General features: G+C 34.4%; 3 protein-coding genes across 6 annotated transcripts; 1 reads left to right on the top strand and 2 right to left on the bottom strand.

The window, feature by feature from the left end:
- Positions 1-893: 893 nt before the first annotated feature.
- On the bottom strand, positions 894-7,536 carry GLA1 (Folylpolyglutamate synthetase family protein). 4 transcript variants are annotated; one of them, XM_089603225.1, is made up of 14 exons: positions 7,140-7,527; positions 5,659-5,809; positions 4,715-5,037; positions 4,556-4,616; positions 3,836-4,271; positions 3,490-3,587; positions 3,248-3,398; positions 3,094-3,156; positions 2,795-2,956; positions 2,417-2,608; positions 2,248-2,347; positions 1,951-2,082; positions 1,727-1,858; positions 894-1,513 (listed from the first exon to the last, which is right to left on the bottom strand). In XM_089603225.1, the coding sequence occupies exons 5-14, from the start codon at positions 4,127-4,129 to the stop codon at positions 1,185-1,187; spliced, it is 1,653 nt and encodes a 550-aa protein (XP_089459351.1). In that variant the 5' UTR covers positions 4,130-4,271; positions 4,556-4,616; positions 4,715-5,037; positions 5,659-5,809; positions 7,140-7,527; the 3' UTR covers positions 894-1,184. The 4 variants fall into 4 exon arrangements, with proteins under 4 accessions (XP_089459351.1, XP_089459348.1, XP_089459349.1 ...); XM_089603222.1 differs by having other exon boundaries at positions 2,248-2,608; positions 7,140-7,536; XM_089603223.1 differs by having other exon boundaries at positions 2,248-2,608; positions 4,715-5,028; positions 7,140-7,536.
- A 4,567-nt stretch (positions 7,537-12,103) lies between these two features.
- Positions 12,104-14,743, top strand: LOC149380270 (uncharacterized). Its single transcript, XM_089604537.1, has 4 exons — positions 12,104-12,214; positions 12,632-13,109; positions 13,294-14,065; positions 14,218-14,743. Exons 2-4 carry the CDS (start codon positions 12,677-12,679, stop codon positions 14,402-14,404), a joined length of 1,392 nt encoding a protein of 463 aa, XP_089460663.1. The 5' UTR covers positions 12,104-12,214; positions 12,632-12,676; the 3' UTR covers positions 14,405-14,743.
- Positions 14,744-18,026: 3,283 nt separating this feature from the next.
- Positions 18,027-21,346, bottom strand: MTM1 (manganese tracking factor for mitochondrial SOD2). Its single transcript, XM_089604301.1, has 10 exons — positions 20,905-21,346; positions 20,538-20,627; positions 20,103-20,231; positions 19,818-19,877; positions 19,543-19,713; positions 19,339-19,441; positions 19,155-19,246; positions 18,886-19,035; positions 18,714-18,772; positions 18,027-18,583 (listed from the first exon to the last, which is right to left on the bottom strand). The coding sequence occupies exons 1-10, from the start codon at positions 21,157-21,159 to the stop codon at positions 18,451-18,453; spliced, it is 1,242 nt and encodes a 413-aa protein (XP_089460427.1). The 5' UTR covers positions 21,160-21,346; the 3' UTR covers positions 18,027-18,450.
- Between the last annotated feature and the right edge of the window lie 1,982 nt (positions 21,347-23,328).

Raw genomic sequence — 23,328 nt, 5'->3', positions numbered from 1 at the left:
CACCTCAATCCACCTGAGAGAGGACTTAAGAACTATCATTTTAGGTTACTTGGGTTATCATTATTTATCAAAGCAATCTTAATGTATTAATTGCATCATATAGATTAATTTGTACGTGAAGAGAACTGTGCAAAAAACCCTAGTGGATGACGAATTACAGAGAGACGACAACAGTGCTTAGAAGTACTAAAGCACAAAAACCAATTAAATATGGCCATAAAAGAAAACATAAATTTTATGATATCCTGTCCAAGTAATAAATTCCTGCCATGCGAATGGAATTCAAGCAATAATTACATGAGAAGATTTAAGTCTTAAGATTTTCTTTTTCCCTGAATAGACGATAGCTACCACTAGAGGCTTAGTGGTCCTAAGTATGTATAAATGTAATTTTGAAAAATTAATATAGGGTATAGTAGATATAGGAATGACGGCTAACTGGGCATCAACAACTCAAGCCTACAATTGCAAAATTTCATGAGCATGCTAATATATTGTTTTATATATTTTTCTATTTTCCTTGTGATAAGTGATAACATAAAAATGAAGCTCGCTATACGCACCATATTTATTTGTCTATGTGCGACTAGATTGATGGTATACTGATAAGTTTAAAATTACTTTGGCCAGCGTGGGCAACCCAGCAATCATTATGGAAATTTTGATGTGACTAAATATAAGACATCCCTGTAATGGAATTGAAGTCAATTTTGTTGATTTAGATATCGCAGCACAAGTATTGATTGATTGTGGCCATCTTTTATTCATTTATTAATTATTTTTTATGTCCAAAAATATCACAATTTAAGTGTCTGGTTTATTTACACACACACACAAACATTCACCAGAGTGGGCACATCTTTGTTGGTAGGTAAACAGTCTTGAAGAGTTGAGAGACAAATATCATTTATAACCAACTTAATACATGCTTCTTGTGGCCTCAACTTTCACAGATAAAGTATGACACAGTACAATACCCATCATTCATCAATCATTCATTTTTTTCAAAAACCAAACAAATAAATAAATATAAATCTTTTAGAGTTGTATATAATTTTATATCTTTTTTTTTTCTTTTCATTTCACCGGGTCTAGTCTTGAAGCGAGGGCATTAGAAGTTTCCGTTACCTTTGGCCGCGTATGAAATAAACTATGATTTTGACCGACTTGAGTGTCTCCGTGGGTCAACTGTGAAGAGTCGATAATACCGTCGACACAATATGCAAAGACCCAGTTACCGCAATCACGCACCGCTCATTCCTTTTCTTTCCTTTGAAAAACTGATCGGCCAGTTTCATCGAAGACAAAACTGACTCCCGAGAGACCAAAACTAGTTTTTCGTCCAACACCTCGGACAATTCTCTGTATTCGGTCGCTTCTTTATCAGGCATCGCAATTCCCAGATTTTTGGCAGATTGGGTCCAACAATCATGCAGATCAGAAGAAGAAGTCGTCCGAGATGTTGCCCCGGCGATGTTCGCTTCCGTGAGAAAGACGGTCTCTACTTGTCCACCTGATATAAACAAGTGATCATCAATTCCATTATAAGCCTACATTGAGCTGATTATTCATGTTACCAACAAAACAGGAAACACATACAAACAAAATGCTTTTGAAAGGCTTATTAATTCTCTCCCAAAGGGAAACATCCCTATTTTTCACCCAAAATTTGCCTAACTTTTTCCTTCCTTCTCGTATCTATACAAAGTAAACTCGACAAACACACCTGAAAGAAACTCTCGAGCAAACCCCACGTGATCTTTATCACTCGCCATTGCGACCACGAGAGCCAAACGTGCCCCGGGAAACGCCATATCTATGGTTTCTACCAATGCTTTGGCAGAGTCTTTTGTGTGCGCTAAAAATAACATACACAGAGTGTCATAAGTTGACATGCGAAAGGACTTTCGCATGAAAATAATTTCCATAGTTTTTCAACAAGGAAAATACCTCCATCAAGTATCACAATTGACTTGGATATTCCCAGTCTCCCAGCTTCTTCGGTGGTCAAGAATTGACTTCTTCCAATTAAGCACGTGTTCTCTAAACCAGATTTGATTGATTCGTCCGAAACTCTCCAACCTGATGTATCCACAAAATCATAAGATAGTATCATAATGATATCCTCATTGCAAGCCAATAAGTTTGCGCTATGTTACTCTATGGCAACATGCCTAATAATTTCAAGAACAAACATAAAGGAATTTCGAAAAGCAAAAAAAAAAAAAAAAAAAAAAGCGCGATCACCTGAGTCACGGAGGCACAGTGCCGTGCAAGTGGCGGTGACTGCATTATGAAGCTGATGGCTTCCAAGCATGTGCAGTTTCACATCGAACAACTTGAATGGCTGTGTGAACTTGATCAATGAATTCAACACAAGTGAAATATAATAAAAAAGCACGTAAATAAGTTGTACCTGCTTTGGTTCTATATCTTGAGTGATCACTATGTCGCAAGATTGATAAGGTCTTCCATCAAGCAAGCTAAATCCTTTGATTTTACTTCCTCGTCCGGCTTCAGAAGCAGATATAACACGCGAAGACATCAAGGACGCTTTGTCGCAGAGAATTTGTTCAATGTGTGGGAGAAATGGTCCTCCAAACACTGCCTGAAAAAGTTCAACCAGCCTAAAAGGGTCAATACTCAATACCAGAATGCAAAAATACTTAAAATAAAAAATAAAAAATAAAAAAAATTACAAAACAGAATGCTTTCTTGAAATAAAATATAGTTTATTCAGCCTTTTATGTGTCGTATCAAATTTCACAAGAATCTAAGAAAAAAACCACCGAACTGGACGGCCATGTTTAATGATTCCCGATTTAGCCATTGCTATGCTTTCCAAAGAACCCCCGAGAGCGGCCAAATGTTCTTCGCCTATTGTAGTAATAACCGATGTTGCAAGTCCCGAGCTACTAATAACATTGGTCGCATCTCGCGCACCTCCCAATCCGGCCTATTATCCTCAGCAACAACAAAACCAAGGTATAACTATAAAAGCCATGGAAAATTTATTCATATGAACCAATAAACACGAATAAATGAGTTCATTCCACTATCATTGAGTAAAAAAAAAAAGAGATCTTAAATCACCTCAATAACTGCAATGTCGACCTTCTCTTGAGAAAATAATTTGAACGCCATCGCAGTCAGTGCCTATACTGAAGCCAAGAGAAAAGAATCAGCCAAAACCCACACTCAAGTTCAACTCCGACATCGACCATAGATGTCTCAATTTTTCACAAACCTCAAAATGAGTGATACGTCCGTTTTCATGTTCGATGGCCTTGTTGAATCTTTCTTTGACCTTATGAAAGAGAGAATTCAAGGCCTCGGCTGAGACCGGCTCAGCCAATCTTCCCAACGTCATGCGTTCTCGGATAGTTCGGATATGTGGACTGTACATACAAAATGAAGCCCATCTTTAACGTATATGACTACCACAAACAATTGGGAACAATCACATACCAAATATATAGAATATTATACCTTGTATAACAACCAACTGAATATCCTTCAGCCCGTAAAATGCTCGAGATAAACGCAGCAGTTGATCCTTTGCCTTTTGTCCCAGCAATGTGAATTACCTAAATTTTTCTGTTTGCATTCATTAATCACATATTTCTCAAGTTCATAACGAAAAACAAAAATAAATATTTTAAAAATTCTGAGAAACAACAAAGAGTTCATTCCTCTACAAAAAAAATTTAGCCGAAATTAACACTCGCTGCTCGTCAAAACCTTTCTAACCAAAATTAAGATTCTCTTCAACCTATTTATTCACAATTCGAAACTTAATATAACCATTAAGATAAAGAAAATTGGTTGTCGGAACCTTGAAATCGGAAAGAGGGTTGTCCAATGACTCCAGTAATCGTCTCATTCGACCGAGATCGAATCCGTCGACGGAATCCGTACCGGCATCTTTGGGAACCCCAGATTTCTCGAAGTTCTTGAGAGACTCCATAAATTTCAAAAAATCTTTCATCTCCGAATCCTCGTCCGATATGGAACACATGCTATGAGACATCGAGCTTCTATTACAGCGATAGTGCATCGCCATAGACGATACCAAGTGTTCCTTGCGAGAGACGATGGGATTTTGGCGGAGAAGCTTCAGAGCTTTCATTTTTTGAGTGAGTTTTGGAGAAGTGTTTGGGAATCCTTGAACAAAAGCTAGTACCGCAACGGCGACCCAAAAGCTAGAACATCGACGATGAGCTTCAAGAACGGTGGTGATCGACGGTGCTGCCCCACGTCCATTTTATAACCTGTAAGAAAGAAGAAGAAAAAAAAACACATTTATAGTCTCACTGCCAATTTCCGATGAAACACAACCAATTCCAAGAAACAACCACAAATCGAGTCCTATAGTCTATCAAAATGCTTCCAAATAGATTGTGAACAACCACAATCATCTATTGCTCTGCTCGATTCGACCACAAACCGAGTCCTAAAACAAGTAGTCCACGAAAATCAAACAACGAGAACGAATAACTAATTCTGAAACCCTAAATACTGATTCAAAATCAACAATATCAATGTTTTATTTTACCTTGTGATTGAGAGAACAAACGAGGCTTCAACGACTCCGACCACGGCGACGAACACCCAGCCTTGAAGAAAACGAAAACCAGAGCCAAACACCAGATTTTAGCCGAGATTGAAGAAGAAAAGAAACAACGAAGAAGAACGAAGAAGAGTGAAGAATAACCTAAAGACGCCGGTGACGAACGACGACTCCGACCACAGTGAATACCTCGCCACTGTGAGCTGGAGGTCTAGGTCAGCGATCGACGCCACCAAGTGGGAGTGGAGGCGAGGAAGCCGCTCCGAGATGTTCGGCGGAGGAAGCCTCTGCGGGAGATCTTGGATCGAACGGCTGAGATTCACCGCCTTTTGGTCAATCTCGCCGGCTAAGATTCTGCTGGTCCGCTCTCTCTCTCTCTCTCTCTCTCTCTCTCTCTCTCTCTCTCTCTCTCAAGAATAGCCGATTTTCTTCTTCCCTTGCTTATCTGCGTCTAGGGGCTGACATATCTTTGTTTATGCGTTTCATTTTTTTCCCCACAAAAAATTAGGCCAAAAAGGAGGGAAATAAAAAAATTAGGGCCTGTTTGGTAACATTTTTGTTTTTTGTTTTTAAAAATACAAATTATGTTTTGTTTTGTTTTCTAATTTTTAAAGAATAAAAACATGTTTGGTAGTCGTGTTTTTGTTTTTTATTTTTAAAAATAAAAAATAAAAACATGTTTGGTAATCATATTTTTGTTTTTTGTTTTTAAAAATAAAAAACAAAAACATGTTTGGTGATCACATTTTTTTTAATAAATATGCTTTTAATTTTTTTTCTTTTTGAAAAACATGAACGTGTCTTACGGGACTTTTTTTTCGGGATTCAAGAACTTTCCGATATCAAATTATAAGCAAGACCAAAAAAAGCTATAAACAAAACAAAATATATACATATACATATATACATATACATATATATATATACATATACGTATACATATATACACATATAAGACTAAGAGAAGATCACTTATACATAAAATGGCTTCGTCTGATTAAATGAAAAATGGAAGAAGAAATAATAAATAGTTCATAGCTAATAGTAAAAATTTGAGTTGCAAAAAGAAAAAAAAAAAGTAAACAAACCTCGAAACAAAAGACATCGTCAGAAGATACAGCAACTGCTGATGTGAAAGCATAGGAAGATAATTCATGGCAGCTCTTCGTACAGCAGCTTCTTTAGCAACTTTGAGCCATTGTGGTGTCCCAAAGTTAGCAGCCTCTCCACAATTAAAACCTAAATTCCATAGCGGTTAGCTGATAATAGTCATAACAAATCCTGGCAATATAGATTACAGACGAGGAGCGTTTAACACGGCATAACAATAAAATAATTAAAATAAAAGATTGAAGGACAAACATTTCATAGGGATATAATACAAGAAATATAACGAGATGTGTATGTCTGGTGGATGTAATCAGGATAAAATATTTTGAATAAAAAATCTAATGAATAAAGTTGCATCAAACATAACAAGTTCTATAACAATTTTGCAGTAGTTTTTGTATAAATAATATGCATACATGAATATCAAAGCATTTCAATCAAATCATCAGAAGCTATGCAGCTAAAATCTTCCATTACAATACATAAAATAAATTCACACGTTTGCAAAATGGGTCAAGAAAATGCGAACTTTGAGTACATAATAAGTCAGAAGATATAGATTTCAGCGCTATACATCGGGTTCATGATATCATAATCTAAGATTCTTTTCTCCAGGCACAGCCACAGGAGCCATAATATGGCATTATGATGCCAAGATTTGCCAACAACGAAGATATCAATTTTAATATGTATACATTAGGGTATAAAAGAAAAAAAACTGTTTGAACAGCCTCTGTAAATCGACGTGGACAGACCGGTATGCCCTGAGTTCTTATTTTTTTGATATTTTTCATGGATAGTAGACTGTATGAGCTTTCTAAGATGATCAAGAACATGTAAATCCATTGAGTATTGAATGAGTTATGAATTTTCAAAGGTTGTGTTTCGCAGCAGTAATTACAGGATTTCCAGAACTGTAACCGGGAATTACGGGCTGTTTTTGAGATAGCTATTCTTGTCGTATGTATGCTTGTAATATCTCGTTAGAAAGCTACATGAGTCTACTTTCATTTGCCGCTAGAATCAATCAATTTCAAGTTTTGTAGCTCGAGTTATGATGGCTTAAGCGCTAGTGGGTCAGGCTGTCGGGAAATTCAAGATAACATATTACTAAAAAATTCGTCCAAAACCATAACAATTCAAAACGAGGCTTGTCAATCAAAACTCAAACACTAAAGAGTCATAACACGTTTCAGAATCACTAATCATTCCTCAGAAAATCCAAAAGCCCCAAAAATTCGGGTTCCCAAACCCTAGATATCCAAATTCGGCCAAAATTCAAACCGTAACAAGAAATCCATGCTCAAACTTCAAAATCAAGCTATAATCATCAATAACCGAGCTCAATAAACATATAAAACCAACCAATTCTACTGATTTCAACCCGGATCAAAAACCCACAAATCCTATCTCATGAACCCCTAGCTTCGAATTTCAATCCAAGGAGAGGAATTCTTACCTCAATCAACGAATTCAAGCTTCTTTGGAGGGTTCTCACTTCTTTCCCAGTGGTTTCTCTTGCTCCGGCGTCACGGCGGCTCTCGGCGAGTCTCGTTCTCCTCAGCTCGGAGCGCGCGGTGATGGAGGCTCACAGCGGAGATGGCGCGCGACAAGAAGAAAGGAAGAAGAAGAGAGGCGGGGTCGGGTGGTGATGATGAGGCTCACGGCGGAGCTTCGAATTTTCTTGTTGCAGGTGTTTCTCGCGCGGGACAAGAAGAAGAAGAGAACAAGAATAGTTTTTGTATTTAAAAATTTTGAAAACAATTTTTTTTTATTATCCGGTTTTTGTTTTATTCTCTTCCCTATTTTTAAAAACAAAAAACAAAAACTACTTTATCAAACACGTTTTTTTTTTTGCTTAAAGTCACTTTTTTATTTTTAAAAACAAAAATGTTACCAAACAGCCCCTTAGTTTGAAATTTTATGTAGAAAATGGAGGGAATGTATTGGAGGGATTTTAAATCTCAATATTAATCTTTAAATTTATATTTATATGAAATAATTACAATATAAGTTTATAATTAAATGAAATAATAATATTTTGTTAATTACATAAAAAAATAACATTGGTAAAGTAAAGTGAACTAATTAATCTTTTAGGAGAAATCGAAAACAAATGGAAGTAATAAGTCATTGAAATCAAATAAAATTAAATATGATACATTATTACGAGACTATCATTATTGTGATTGTGAGTTTTGAATTGTGATTGTTCGATGTGAATTGAAATCAAATAAAATTGAATATGATACGTTATTATGGGACTATAGATATTGTGATTGTTCTATATGAATTGCATTAAAATAAAAATCAAATAAAATTGAATATGATACTTATTATGAGACTATAGTAATTGCGATTGTGAATTGTGATTGTTCGATAGGAATTGAATTAAAATTGAAATCAAATAAAATTGAATATGATACGTTATTATGAGACTATAGTAATTGTGATTGTTCGATATGAATTGACTAAAAGTAAAATAAAATAACTATGAATATGATATGTTATTATGAGACTATTGTTATTGTGATTGTAAATTGTAATGGTTCAATATGAATTGAAATCAAATAAAATTTAATATGATACGTTATTAGCAAACTATTGTTATTGTGATTGTTCAATATGAAATGAAATCATTTTTTTTTAATATGATACGTTATTATGGGACCATTGTTATTGTGATTGTAAATTGGTTATGGCTCCTTGAATTATATTAAATTGAATATCGTTCTTTAAAATTGAATATTTATACGAATATACTTTATTTTATTACATCATATTTTCTGATATCAATTTTATGTTTATAATTATAATTTTATATTTATAGCTATAAATTTATAATTTGACATATATGATATTAATCGTGTTTAAATGGATCGTAATCGTGCTATTACTCGTAATCGTGTTAATTGGATCATATTCGTGCGGGTCGTAATCGTGTTTTGTGTCGACCATTTAATAATCGTGTTAATCGGCTTTTTATCGTGTTACCGTAATCGTGTCGTTTTGAACCATTATTTAACCGTGTTAGCGTGTTCGATCCAATTAAGAACCGACTCATTTATTGAGATCCAAATCCGCTTTAAATCGTGTCGTAACCGTTTCGTGTTTCATGTCCGGACCAAATTGCCACCCCTATACATTACCATTAATATATATGTCGTTTATTTATTCATTGGTATTTTCTTGTGGTTCTTTTTATAAATATGTCGTTTCCTTTATTCATTTGTAATCTCTTATCGTTTCTTTTATGAATATGTTGTTTGTTTATTCATATGTATTTTCTTGTCGTTTTGTCGCTTATTTATCCATTTGTATTTGTTCTTGTCGTTTCTTTTATAAGTTTGTCGTATTTATTCATTTGTATTTGTTCTTGTCGTTTCTTTTATAAATATGTTGTTTATTTATTTATTTGTATTTTCTTGTCGTTTTGTCGCTTATTTATCCATTTTTATTTGTTCTTGTCGTTTCTTTCATAAGTTTGTCGTATTTATTCATTTGTATTTGTTCTTGTCGTTTCTTTAACAAATATGTCGTTTGTTTATTCATATGTATTTTTTGTCGTTTCTTTAAAATATATGTCGTTTCTTTTATTCAATTGCATTTCCTTGTCGTTTTTTTTATAAATTTGTTGTTTATTTATTTATTTGTATTTGTTTTTGTCGTTTCTTTTATAAGTTTGTCGTATTTATTCATTTGTATTTGTTCTTGACGTTTCTTTTATAAATATGTTGTTTATTTATTCATTTGTATTTTCTTGTCGTTTTGTCGCTTATTTATCCATTTGTATTTGTTATTGTCGTTTCTTTTACAAGTTTGTCGTATTTGTTCATTTCTTTTTGTTCTTGCCGTGTCTTTATAAATATGTCGTTTATTTATTAATTTGTATTTCTTGTCGTTTCTTTAATAAATATGTCGTTCGTTTATTCATTTTGTATTTTTTGTCGTTCCTTTAAATATATGTCGTTTCTTTATTCATTTGCATTTATTTGTCGTTTCTTTTATAAATATGTCGCTTATTTATTGATTTGTATTTGTTTTTGTCGTTTCTTTTATAAATCTCTGATTTACCTAAATTTTATGTTTGTATCCATTAATCACATATTTCTCAAGTTCAAAATTAAAACGTAAACAAAAAAAATTATTAATTAAAATTCTGAAAGACAGAGAAACAACAAAATAGTTCATTCCTATTCAATAACTTTTAGCCAAAATACCCATAAAGGTTTCAAGGTGGTATCAAACTATGATTATTATAACCATTGAAGTAAAGAAAATTGATTTTCGGTACCTTGAAATCGGAAAGAGGGTTGTCCAATGACTCCATTAATTGTCTCATTCCACCGAGATCGAATCCGTCGACGGAATCCGTACCGGCACCTTTGGGAACCCCTGATTTCTAGAAGTTCTTGAGAGAGACTCCAAGAATTCCGAAAAACCTTTCATCTCCTAATCCTCGGCCGATATCGAACACGTGCTATGGGACATCGAGCTTCTATTGCAGCAATACTCCATCGCCATAGACGATACCAAGTGTTCCTTGCGAGAGACGATGGGATTTTGGTGGAGAAGCTTCAGAGCTTTGCATTTTCTTTTTGAGCGAGTTTTGGAGAAAGTGTTTGGGAAGCCGAATATAAAATAGCTTAATTTCATTTTTGACCCTCAAACTTATAGATTACCATTTAACACTCAATTAATTGTTTCTGTTGCAAATAGGCCCTTGAATATCAATTCTAATCAAGCATTAGATATGGAAAAAAAAATAATGAAATGACTACAACGAGCTAATAATCAATAGTTCAATACCTCTGATAAAAAAAAAATCAATAGTTCAATGGGATATTAATACCAATATTAATAATTAATTGTCATTTACCAAAACTCAAACAATAAGTCAAAACTGACGAATTTATTACTAAAATGAGGTGAGAGAAATATGTTTTTACAAAATTATCATCAACAACATCAGTCGCACCTTTTAATTTTTTATATTTGATATAATTCTTTTTTTGTTTCTTTTTTTGCTTAATCTTCATCTACAACATCAACGAGAGCGACTCAATCGTCACGCCTCCACAGGATCAGTTTCAGATGTCTCCGCCTCTGTCACTGCCGATTCCACATATTTGCATAAAAGCTGTTATATGCAATAATCACTTTTATAGAGCAATTTTTAGTGTTGATTTTGGTACAAGATCTATTGATTTCATTTATTTTCTGTTCTGTTATATTCACGTGACATGGTTCATCATAAGTCATATAAGGATGTGGTTTTGCATAAATTATCTATAAGGATGTGGTTTTGCATAAATTATATATAAGGATGTGGTTTTGTATAAGTTATAGGTCATATACAATTGAGAACTTTTCGACCGAAGCGTACTCATTTATCGTTGGTTTGATTAGGATTTGATTTCATGAGATGAGATCGAAGACACATATTCGTGGAAAAAAAGATTTTGAAATATCATTCAATTTTATTTTTAGATATCAACAAGAATTATTGGGAATTCAATTCAAAATCTATTTGTATTGCTAGTATTTGTGTTGATCTAATATATATATATATATATATATATATATATATATATATATATATATATATATATATATGTGTGTGTGTGTGTGTGTGGAAACTATTACTTGGTTGTCACGTGTTCAAGAATGGTTGATTCTATGTTTTTTTTTTTTAATTTTATTTTGCTTCTTTTCCTTAGAATTTATTTTGTCTCTGTTGAAAAGCTATCTCATTCATTTGTGTTTGATCATATAATATGGATCAACTTCAGACCTCGTCGACTTTTTTTAATAGTGATGTCATCGGAGGATTTCGAGTTCAAAATATTTTAATGATTCGAGAAATTACAAATTACGTGATTGAGTTTTTTTTTTTTTTTTTTTTTTTTACCGTATGTATTTATTTTTAACATTGAAGAATTTCGTAAAAGATCTATCATGAAATTAGAGAATTTTGTGATAGATCAGTCTTGAAATTAGATACTTGTCACAAAATCGAAGATGTGTCAGACATCAAATGTGTCACGATGTATATCACGAAATTTCGTGATAGATTTCATTATAGATATTTTAGTTTTTTTACATTTATTTAATAATAGATATGTCAAATTTTCATTTTTAGTCGATTTTGATAAGTAACAGTCAATCAAATGATAATATTAACCAAATGATGATAATATCAGTGTTAATATCACTACTAACTTGATACTAATTGGAATATAATTTATTTCAAGTACGGATACGGAATTTTTTTATTTTGATTTTGTGATGGGGTTATATGAAATATGGTAAAATTTCGTGGGGCGAACCGGATATAGGATCAATATTGGAAAAGGGTTGACTCGTGACGCTCAACAAAAGAAGCACCGAATCGTGCAGAAATAGTTATCGCACGATTCGGTGCTTCTCTTCACTTCTCTTCTGTAATAAGGAAGAGAGAGAAAGCTTCGAGCTTTATCTGTCCCTGGTCTCTCGACGACGAAGCAGAAGAACAAAGGGATACTCTTGTTTCTTGTAAGTTTTTTCAATTCTTTGCTTTTTACGAAATTTAAAAAAAAAAAAAACAAACAAACAAAACTCTCTTGTTGAAATAATTCTTTATAGGACCCTTTTCTTTTCCTTCAATAACAAAACGACTAAGAAAGCCCAAAGCTTCAACGTTTTCTTTCCTTTTTTTTGTATATTTTTTTTTTAGTTTATAACGTTTTAGTGTATGAAAGTGAGTATTTAATCACTTTTTTTTTCGTTGTAAGCGAAGAAATGCTTAATCTTGATAGTTACTTGATCTTTGGCTATGGGGTTATACGGATAAATTTTAATAATATTCTCTCAAAAGTGCTTCTGTGACTGTGATAAGCTCTCATTTTATTCCTGGCATTTTCTTGTGGGTTTCACGTAAATTGTGACTAATATATCCTGTGATATTTCCAGATAAATCCTGCTCTGTTCTGTGGTATTATTATTGAAGGAAAATTCATGGATTTGAAGATGGAAATTAAGAAGAACGCGGAATATGAAGCGCTTGAGGCCAAATTTAGGACTTTGGAAGCTGAAAAGCTTGTCACCGAGAAACAGCTCGAGGCTTTTAAGCGAGAGAACGCCGAGCTTAAAGAGCGTATTCAATTTTTTGGAGGAGCCAATAAGGCAATGACGAGAGTCGTTGATCTCACCACCGACGATGGTGACTTGGATGAAGATTGGGTCGCTCAGCTGATCATCGAAAATAAGCTTTTGGCGTGTGAGAAGAAAAAAGCCGAGAGGGATGTGAAGGCTTGGGAAAGCAAGTTCATGGCATTAAAGTTATGGGTGGAAAAGTCAACATGGAACAAGGAGAGAGCGGATTCGGTTGACTTTGTTCCCGTATCCGATCCCATTGCCAAAGGGATTGAGACCCCGAAAGCAGCACCGGGTATGAAATGCAATCCATAAAGTAGTTTTTACTCTCTCAATTTCATTCTCATTTCGAAAACTCGGTCCTTATTACCTTGTCATGATTTTGAAATTGATATCAGAACATGTGTTTGTGAGTATCGAATCTTGAATGATATGTGATTCGATTTTTTTTCTTCTCTCCTTATCTGATTATGTGACAGGTTCACAATCCAACATTGCTGATTGTATCAATGAAGAAGGGAAAAATGTTACTTTCGATCTCAAAGTGGGTGGTATCAGAAGGAGAGAAGCTAAAAGGCGATTGGTGTTTGATTCAGAGAAGACTCGGGGTAAGAAAATCGCCCCATCTACACCGGGAAAATCACCGAGACCCTCGTATCTCAGCATCGTCGATATTTACGACAGCGAAGAAGAACTCAACAACGACCACACCAAATGTAACGAGCGAGATACAAAGACCAACGAAAAACCAGACTGTACTTCAGAAGAAACTCTGCCTGTTCCGACGCCCAAGAGGAACTGGGCTTCAAACGTCGTGATGAGTGATTCCGAGAGCGATGAAGAGGATCGTATTCCGATCCGTATGTTACAGAAGAGCTGTCCCCGGAATGATTCTTATGGAAATTGTATCGAAGATAGCGATCGTGATGAGGTCGGCTCCGGAAGTGAAGGTGAAAGCTTGGGTGGGTTTATTGTCAACGACTCAGACTCGAACTTGGACGATGGCTATGATGATGATTCGGAAAAATTCGAAGTTGAATTTGGCGAGGCTTTGTCCACTATCCATAGGAAAAAAGCGAGGAAGTACAAGTGGGAATTTGAGGCTGACATGCTTGCGGATCTGGGTAAGGATTCCGAGCTGTGCATGAAAGCTGTCTGCGCTCTTTATCGCCGACAGACTTCCGATGAAAAGAGTTGCAAAGAAGCGATTTATAGCAATCGTCGCGGTTTTAGCAAGTTCGATGCCACAAGGTACAGCTTTCGGGTTTATCAATGGAAGACTTTTTTTTTTAATTAGATGCACTGATAAGGCATAGTTATAGTACCCCAAACTTAATCTGTTCCTAACTCAAATGCGAAGCTATAGACTTAACCCGAGCTCGACTTTTTTTGTTCTCGTTTAGAGGTACCGATTTGGCGGAGTTTCTCACAGCAGGGAATCCTCTCGGAAACGTGATAAAGAGTGTAGAAGATTTGGAGAAACACGATCCCAAGGCCGTGGAAACCTGCAGATCGCTGGCGTGTAAGTACTCAAAGCAACTTTTTGAAATTTACAAAACAAAAGAAGACCCTTTTTTCTCTCATGCATGATTTCCTAAGTGAGTTGTCATGGTTAGTCTGCTAATCTCAATATATGTGTGTATGTATATGTATGTATGTATGAAGCTTGACCCTTTTGCTTATACATTATGTAGTTGGAAGAAATTAGTCTCGTTTAGGACTAGGATATATAATTTCCCTATAGGTGTATATGTTGTCCTTCTTTGTAATACAATGCATGTATTTGGTGACGATGTATTTGGTTTTGGGTTTGTATATATAGCGTCTGACTATCGACAAGTTAATGATGAAGAAGATCGATTGGTGCGTGAGTCAAATCTTGTGTGATTTGAGTGAAAAAAAACCGTCTTGTTTTTGCCATTTTGAGTGATTGTATGGAACTTCTTGTTTCAGCTAATCTCTGTTCATGAAAGGGTTATATCTATTTGGAATGCATGTATTTTATGATGGGAGGAATAAGCCATAACCTATATACACTCTTCTTGTTACTTTTCATCTTTTATCTTTTTCAACGTGGCATTTTTAACACGCCCCATCAAAAATTATTACTATTGTCAACCGATCATTTGCCTAGGTGCTCTGTTCAAGTATAATTCTTCTCTGGTAATAATTTTATTTAAAATAAAAATAGAATAATTGAGTATTTGACGCTAAATAGACACAAGTTGTAGCGGTGAGCTAGCATATGACTTTTTGGAATTAATATATTAAATTTCTAAAACAGTTATCTAATATTTAAGAAAATAGTCCAAGTTACACAATACCATACTATGAGACAATTAGACATGAGCTAAATATATATATGAAAAGTTTAGCTATAGTTTGAATGAGGAAAGGAATGTTGCTATTTCAAACAGTTTCTCAATTTCTTTAGTTTAATTTTGTTTAAAACTATATCTTTTTAAATAACAACAGTTGACAAAAATTAAAATATATCACGTATTAGAAGTCTTCACTAGTATTAAAGAGTGGTCTTTTCAAGAGTTTTGCTTTCGTACCAAGTTTATTAAAACTAATAGACCTATATATTATGGGTTGCGCATTTTTTTTAACTTTATTTTATTAAATTTATTCAAATTGTAGACATTAATCAAGAATATGCTGAAAAAATCCCGAAAAAATAGAAAATATTGATAATTAAACTTATTATATCCAAATTTTCTCTAGAAATAATCTTTTCTCCAATACATACATTTGAAGAAGGTAATACTAATTATTGCTATTTATGCATAACTTTGCATCACTTTATAAAGGAGTATTACCAAACAAATCCAACTCGCGCAGAACCTCATGGTCCCGTTAATAATGTCATTCATAAGAAGACCTAAATTTTGTTCTAAAAAATAAAATAAAATAAAATAAAATAAAAACCGCGCTGGTAATAACCAGCTTATGTGATATTTTTCAGAATCGTCACATGGAATGTAGGTCCTCATAATTATAGACAATAATTTTTTTCTTTTTTTTTATCGTGTTACTTTATAAAATCTCATTCCACTTAAATTCAAATTTACACCAGATCAGATATATGATAATTTCGAATTAGGGTTTTTATACCACTTTCGTCCTCTCTTCCACTCCCGTATATCATATTTTCGCTATTTCGACATAAGAAGAAGAAAAAGAAAAACAAGAAGAAGAAGAAGAAGAAGAAGAAGAAGAAGAGAGAGAGAGAGAGAGAGAGAGAGAGAGAGAGAGAGAGAGAGAGAGAGAGAGAGAGAGAGAGAGAGAATGACAGTGATAAATGGAAATCACTCGTTAACAATGGTGTTGGCCATTGTTACCGTTGCTTATGCAGCTTTAATGGATGACGTTCGTGCCGAACTCTTCGGCCCCGCTCCGGCTAACGACGGTCTCTCTCTCTCTCTCTCTCTCTCTCATGAAAACATACTTCCCACTTATGTGTATTGTTCATTCTTTAATCATATTGTTACGATTAGCATGTTTTGCACGTAAACATCTGATAATTTAATTTTTTTTTTTTTTAATTTTATATGTCTAACTTTTATACTAGGTACGTATGGAAATTTCTTTTCCGGTCTTACTTTTTCCATTAATTATTCAAAGCAATACTTTTTTTTTTAATTGAAAGGTTTATATTATATCCTAAATTAGTATTTTATGTTTTGCAGGCACGTCGATAGACCAAGAAATAGCATATTTATTGATGTTATTGGCTTTGGTTCTCACGTATAGTACTTACTAAATTCCAGGTTGCAAAGTAATAGGGTCTATTGTAATCTAAATTACAGTTAGAATTATTTATTGATTCATTCTAGATATTTTTTTTGCTCTGCTCTTCCTTCATTTATTTAACAAATAATTTGTTAACTAAGCCACCAAAAGTAAAGGAATTGCTAGTTAATTAACCAATGTTTCATATGGCTATTTATCCACATTGTCTGTTCCTTAAGAATTTTATAGCCCATTTTTTTTTCACGAATCTTGATGATTAAATTTCCATGTATCTTTAGTTACTTGTTATAAACGAAGTGACACAAAAAAGATGCCTCTCACAAGTTTTTTTTTTTATTTTTTTTTATTTTTATTTTTTTTATGACCATATATCTGAGTTATATCTGATTAAAATTCAAGACGTATTGACATCATGAACGGGGTATGTCAATGGGTACGGTCCGATCAGGTCCACTAATAACATACTCGGACCTGGTTAAAAAATAGACCCGTAAACCAAACCCGTTTACCTAATTTTTGAAGCAGGACGGGCAACTGATATAACCCGCAGTGTAAACGAGTAAAAAAAAGTACCGAACCCGTTACCCATTTAACGTTTTTGGGTGATGTATTAAAAAAAAAACATACAAACAAACAAGCAAACACTAAACCACCAACAATCTAAATTTCATCCAAACAAAAGTAAATATCAAAGTCATAATACAATTCAAAGAAAAATGATATTCAAAGTTGGTCAAGTGGTATCTAACGCTCTTTGAAAGACCAGGGATCAATTCCTAATGTAAGCATATTCCATTATTCTGTTACCCAAAGCCGCTGCCGCTAAAATCTTAGCGGGTCCTACCCGTTTACCAGGCTCGTTTTAGCAAATTCGAGAGCACCACATTTCGATACCAAAGATTTGGGAATCAAAACTTAAACTCCTAATTCACTAAGTAAATCGAGGTAGCAAGCTGCCACCTTGGTTAACAAGTAACCAGTAAAATTATTTCAGTAGTCCCAATTAGTACGTTGAGAATTAAACCGGAAACTAATAAGCTCCCAAGAATTGCTTTGATGAATGGACCAACCTCTGATAGGGTCTGGTAATTTAAACTTGGCATAAATGCCTTTGGTAATTTGTGAAAATTTTAACCGGATGCCGTAATAATATGAGAGAGAACCTCAGCCGATTGTCTTGGTTCATTCTTATAATCTCATTTTTCAAAACTCCCTGCTATTAAAAATCTCCATGATAACTCCTTTATTTGCATTGTCAACCTACTAGTAGCAATTTCAGCTGCATAAATAAATAAAATAAAATAAAGAAAGACGAATTTTTAGACAACGATCTGTAATGCATACAAATGTCATTGTCAATCATTCAAGTGGTGATATGAAGAGAGAAACTCGTGAAGAAGAAATTGGGTTCAATTTGCTTATAATTAAAAACCAATCCAGAAGGTTTGGTTGAACCCTTTCTTCTCTTTGTTTTTTTTTTTTTTTTTTTTTTCTCTTTATTCCTTTATTCACTTTTGCCGTGAAAAGTCAATAGTACATGCAATGACTTGAAACCACCAGGGTTTCCGCTAGGAAAACCAACTACCACTGTAACAGATAAATATCAAAGTTGCTCGGGGAAAATTCCCGAACCAAAAAAGGACTTGAGTGTAACAAAATTTACGCCCAAACAAGAGCATCAAAATAAACAAAAGTACCTCACAAGTAACTGGAAAAAACTTGCAGGGTATCATAGAAAAGTATGTAGAACTTGTCAACATTATTTGTCTCTGTATTCTATACGATGCGAACTGCGAACTGATAACTTGAAGGGGTCTTCTCTTCCATGCCAAGTCAGCTAATTTACGCTTTTCGAAACACAAAACTTTCCAATACCAGTTTCATGAAGCCACGTACCGATTATGTAGAACGTACTTCACAACTTCGTAGAATGAAACCACAATACCAACTGAAGGACCAACACGCCCGACCCGAGGACCAACACCCGTAAACAGTCCCTTCATTCCTCCGTCCCTGTGTACAGGAAATATATACGCCCGTTTAATTTCAGATGTTATTGGCTAATGGGAAAAATGTATGTGTTGTGTAATCTGATTTTCTTATAGTAGAGACATGCAAGTTTATGAGTAAGAAAGAAAGGTACCTCCAAATTTCTTTTAGGGTTTTAGCTGTTGTCATTCTCATTGCCCTGATAGGATCTCTCTGCAGATTAAGCAAACAAAAAGATACACATCAGCAAATATAGATTTGAGTTGCTTAAAATTGCTTATGCAATTAAAAGTGGACTAATTATGGTTCGGTTTGAAGAGTAAAACCTCTATCTGTCTTCGGGTTTTCACAACATCTAAAGGACATGTCGCAGCGGCAGCAATGCTTCCGGCCACAAATCCGGAAGAAAAATTGGCCGCAAGGACGCTCGCAACGTTGGAATCATCACCCACTAGACTCTGAAGCTTTCTCCGCAGCTAAAATAAAACACAGGTGAAAAGAGCGACCCATGAGAAGAAAAGAAAAAAAAAAACAAGTAGCGCAAATAGAAAAGAAACCCAGATAAATACAGCAAGTGTGGTGTTTGAATTCTCACTGGCTCTAAGGTGGACCAGCAAATTGCGGAAAAGGGAACGTCACGTGCAAGCTGAGCCCCCATACCTGTCCATAGTACACGATATCCCTTCGCTGCAACAAGAGAGTTGCGCAAAAATCATGTAAGAGCCTAAACTAGTTGCCAGCTCAGCTTAGAAATCGTAAATAGAAAACGGGACACTCACAGTTATTTTGAGCATTGCTTGTCGCCTTGACATCAGAGAGAATCTCCAATAAAGTTTTCAAGACACCTGAAGGCTTAATGGAAGAATCGGCAGCTTTATATGCCTATACATGGAAACAGAGAGAGATAAGCACATAAACACGAAATCAAACACCCGAAAAAAATTGCAAGCAATCCATTATGCATAAATATATTGTGAGCGTACCTGCATGCGGGTTTTGGCAAGTTCAATGGGGTAGCAAGTCGCACAAGCAAAAGAGCGAGCCAAAGCACCACCGACTAAAGGGACGTATGGGGTCATGGCTGGTGCATTCTGGGCACTGAGTTCCTCAAGCCAGTTGCGAAACACGTCGTATAGAGGTAGGTAAATTCCAACCTGATGTCCAAAGGAAAGTGAAAACAGATTAATGGCCATCATAGATAAGTAATCTTCTATGCTCAGGGTAGTAGCAAAAGAATTCAGAAACTTTAGGGGCTTACGGTAGGTACAGCAAGTGCTAGGCCAGCATTTGTCCCTCTCCACAGTGTTAAAATCCCTTCCTGCAAGAAGAAACTCACAAAAAGTGAATAAAACTATAATAATTAAAATATCAATGTCATTGTATTGATCACCAACGTATCTCATATCAACAATCAATCACTAGCAAACTTTTCAAGGACCCAAAATATAAAAACCAAACTTCCTGGCTAGTTTTTTTTTTCCAACACCAAGACTGAGAATACAGGAAATCAACAGTGTAACACTATGAACGGGAAAACACCAACCTGACGTATTATTTTGTTGAAGACATCAAGTGTTCCTTTGTAATGGAAACAATCTGGAGGGCATATCGAGACCGTTCCCTGAAGTCCTGCTCGTGCACATGACGGGGAACACCTTAGATCTGCGAATAACTGGAAATGACACAGAGCAGAACAAAGCTAAGAAAACAGATACCAAATCAATTTGTTCCTCGAAGTCTAATTTTAAGCGTACATGCTGTACAAGTCACACTTATCCACTAGTGCACCCCAAACAAAAGCCTAGTTTAGGTAGCACAACAGCCACTACTTATGGAGGAACGGAACTCCCAGTTGAGACAATAACTTGGGATGGAAATAACCGACGAAAGCTTGAGCTAATAGTTAAGGCTCTATGCAAATTACAATGAAGAAGAATAAGCGCAGGAATCGAAAATTAAGGAAGTAATGTATTCGTACCATTGTTGGACCAAAATATGCCATTCGCTTCGTTAGATTACTTAATGGGTGAGAGTAATTAACCCCAGCTGCCTGAGCTTGCAATCTTGTCTGCATTAGAACAACAAGTTTTTGCTTAACAACCCACAAAAAACTGGCATAGAATAAACCAATGTATCTAACTAATACCAATAGTTTAAATATTGAGCTTTACAATACATAGCCTCAAAAACAGAGGCTTCAAATCAGTTAAACCAACAATGAAGAGGAAACCATAACCGCCATTAAAACCTAAACGCCTTAGCAAGCTTCATACTAGTTTTTTGTTTCTTCACTTAGCATAAACTAATTAAGCCGAAAAAACGGAAAGCAAAGAGAAGTGATATACCTTGACGACATCGAGAGGATTGACGATTATAGCAGAGAGAAAAGCCGCTCCGGCGGCGGAGAAAGCTCGTTCGGCGATGCCTAAACTACCTTCGGACGAGTTCTGCGTCGAACTCGAACGATTCGACGCCTTAAAACCGATCGAACACCGCTCATAAAACGACGAGTCCAACAACTCGTGAGCGTGACTCGCCGAAACAGGCCTTTCCGCCGAATCCATCCACTGAGTCTCGCGAGGCCGCTGCGATTCCGCCATCGCTGATTCCAGGGGATTCGAAGAGGTTATTTGATTAGCCGCTAAAAATTTTTTATCAAAACCCTAACGCCATTGGAGACCGAAATAAATTGTTTACAAATTTAGAAAAACGAAAATAAAAAATAATTCCTGGTTCCTTGGAGAAGAGGAAAAAAAAGGACAAGGAAAACCGCACTTTTAGAGCCACGTTTGTACTTACTATTGATTTGTGTGGAAGAGCTTGAAAAGAAAAAAAGAATACAAAAATAAATAAAAAATAAGAAAATTAATTTGTAGAGAGAGGGTTTTTTTTTTTCTTTCTTTTATTTATATGGAATTGAAGAGAAAACGAAATTGCTTTTCCTGGGATAAGTATGAACAAGTCGACGATACATTAATAGCCTTAAGTTATTTTATTTTTTAGTGCACAACACAAATGGTTTTCCTTATTGCTTAGTTAAGAAAATAAGTAGTCTAATTCATGTGGTTGTGGTGGTTCTAGAAAGTACATGGCCGTTGGGCTTTTTAGGCTCTCTAATCTCTCTAGTCTTATTTGAGGAGTTGCGCGAGTATAGGTAAATAGAAGTTTCTCATCTTTTTTTTTTTTTAATTTCTCTCTCCAAGTTAAATAAGGTAAATTTTTCCCAGGAAATGTTTATTATTTTTATTGATGTGTATTTAAGTATTATTTGAAGTATTAAAATATATAAACTAAAAATTTTCCAAGCCTCCAAAGATGGGATACCGAGAGATGGGAGCGAGGAGCTCATCTTCAGAAAGGCTCGGTCTTAAAAGTGATTGTTTGATGGCGATCAAGCGGTAAAATAGGGAAGCCATCGGGTCGGAGGAGGAACTTACACCTTCACCCATAGTCAGGGACGGAGCTACAGTAAATTTAGGGGCTCAAATCCCCCCTCAAATTTTTTATTTTGGTACTTTTGACCAATTTTTATAAAGAATTACATTTTTACCCTTAAAACTTATAAATTAGACCTCCCGAAGCTTTTTTTTTCAAATTAAACTCCCGGTGAGCTTCTTTAGCTCCGTCCTTGCGGCCCTAGCAATAGGAATAAGGTGCAATATGCTTTAGGTTACGCGTGTCTTTAAATCGATATTTGTTTAATAATCGAACGACTTGCTTGTATTGATTTTGTTTTAACAATGGATTTTACGTATAGCTATTTATGAGAAGGCTATTTCTGGTGAAAAATATTATTTGATGACAAATGTTTAATGTAAGCTACAACAACTTATATAAAAAATTATACAAAATAACTATTTAAAATTAATTCATTAATAAAATAGAAACATTTGTAACTTTTTAATACAAAATAGTCAAAGTTACATTCTTTATAAAAAATAATAAAATAAAAATTGATAGTGTCAATAAAACTAATGAAGTTTTATCTAAGAAATTCACCACTTTCAGTAAATTTATTGAAATGATTAAGGGTATTTGCGCATTTGTGTAAATTTTTTATTATTACTCTTAGATAAATTTGGACTATTTTACAAATATATTCATTTCAATTTTTTTTTATTATAACACCAAACTTAAGTGACTATCCAAATATCCCCACAAAGACGGCTGAAAATAACTTATATATGAAGTATACTCACAAATTAATCTTTTATTTGAATGAATACACAAATAATACAGCCGGATTCAAGAAACGTGCACGTTTTTCCCCCCTAGAAAACGAAAACACGTATATTTAGAATATTATCAACGATGAAGTCTTCATATGGCTATAACTATGTAGTCTATATTTACGGCAAAAGTTATATGTTATTATTTTAAAAGGTTTACTATATACTTCAGATAAATTTTAAGTACATAATCACGAAATTTTATTAACAAAAATAAAAAACATTAATAATTATAAATATCTATTAATAATTGTAAATAACTATCCGACTTCAAGAGAATAAATGAAATGTTAAAAACGTCTAAACAATATCACATCATCATAATAACTATTTATTTAAAATTTATAAAAAATTATTTATTTAACAAATCTCCAAAATTTAATTACTTTAGTTACTCAATTAATTGTTTAAAAATTCTAGCAAGTACTAAAAAAATAAGCAATGAAACATGCTCCATTAAAATTCATTAAATAAAATAATACATATTATTGCTATTTTTTTCCTTGGTATTTTTCTCGACGCCTGCCTCTAAAAACTTAA

The sequence above is a fragment of the Urtica dioica genome, chromosome 12, assembly GCF_054948205.1.
Source record: "Urtica dioica subsp. dioica isolate 48M chromosome 12, U.dioica_male_clone48M_v1_H2, whole genome shotgun sequence".
Taxonomy (NCBI): Eukaryota; Viridiplantae; Streptophyta; class Magnoliopsida; order Rosales; family Urticaceae; genus Urtica; species Urtica dioica.
Note: the sequence above shows the minus strand (reverse complement) of the source record. Positions and strands in the feature narration are given on the sequence as shown.

Excerpts from the sequence above, each read along its gene's own strand:
- GLA1 (XM_089603222.1), bottom strand. The coding sequence starts at position 4,129 with ATGAAAGCTCTGAAGCTTCTCCGCCAAAATCCCATCGTCTCTCGCAAG. Across the intron at positions 3,399-3,489 it reads TCAGTTGGTTGTTATACAAG|TCCACATATCCGAACTATCC; the intron begins GTATAATATTCT and ends TTGTATGTACAG. Across the intron at positions 2,609-2,794 it reads TCATTAAACATGGCCGTCCA|GCAGTGTTTGGAGGACCATT; the intron begins GTTCGGTGGTTT and ends GAACTTTTTCAG.
- LOC149380270 (XM_089604537.1), top strand. The coding sequence starts at position 12,677 with ATGGATTTGAAGATGGAAATTAAGAAGAACGCGGAATATGAAGCGCTT. Across the intron at positions 13,110-13,293 it reads GACCCCGAAAGCAGCACCGG|GTTCACAATCCAACATTGCT; the intron begins GTATGAAATGCA and ends ATTATGTGACAG. Across the intron at positions 14,066-14,217 it reads AGCAAGTTCGATGCCACAAG|AGGTACCGATTTGGCGGAGT; the intron begins GTACAGCTTTCG and ends GTTCTCGTTTAG.
- MTM1 (XM_089604301.1), bottom strand. The coding sequence starts at position 21,159 with ATGGCGGAATCGCAGCGGCCTCGCGAGACTCAGTGGATGGATTCGGCG. Across the intron at positions 19,442-19,542 it reads TTGCCAAAACCCGCATGCAG|GCATATAAAGCTGCCGATTC; the intron begins GTACGCTCACAA and ends TTCCATGTATAG. Across the intron at positions 19,036-19,154 it reads GCTGGTCCACCTTAGAGCCA|CTGCGGAGAAAGCTTCAGAG; the intron begins GTGAGAATTCAA and ends GTTTTATTTTAG.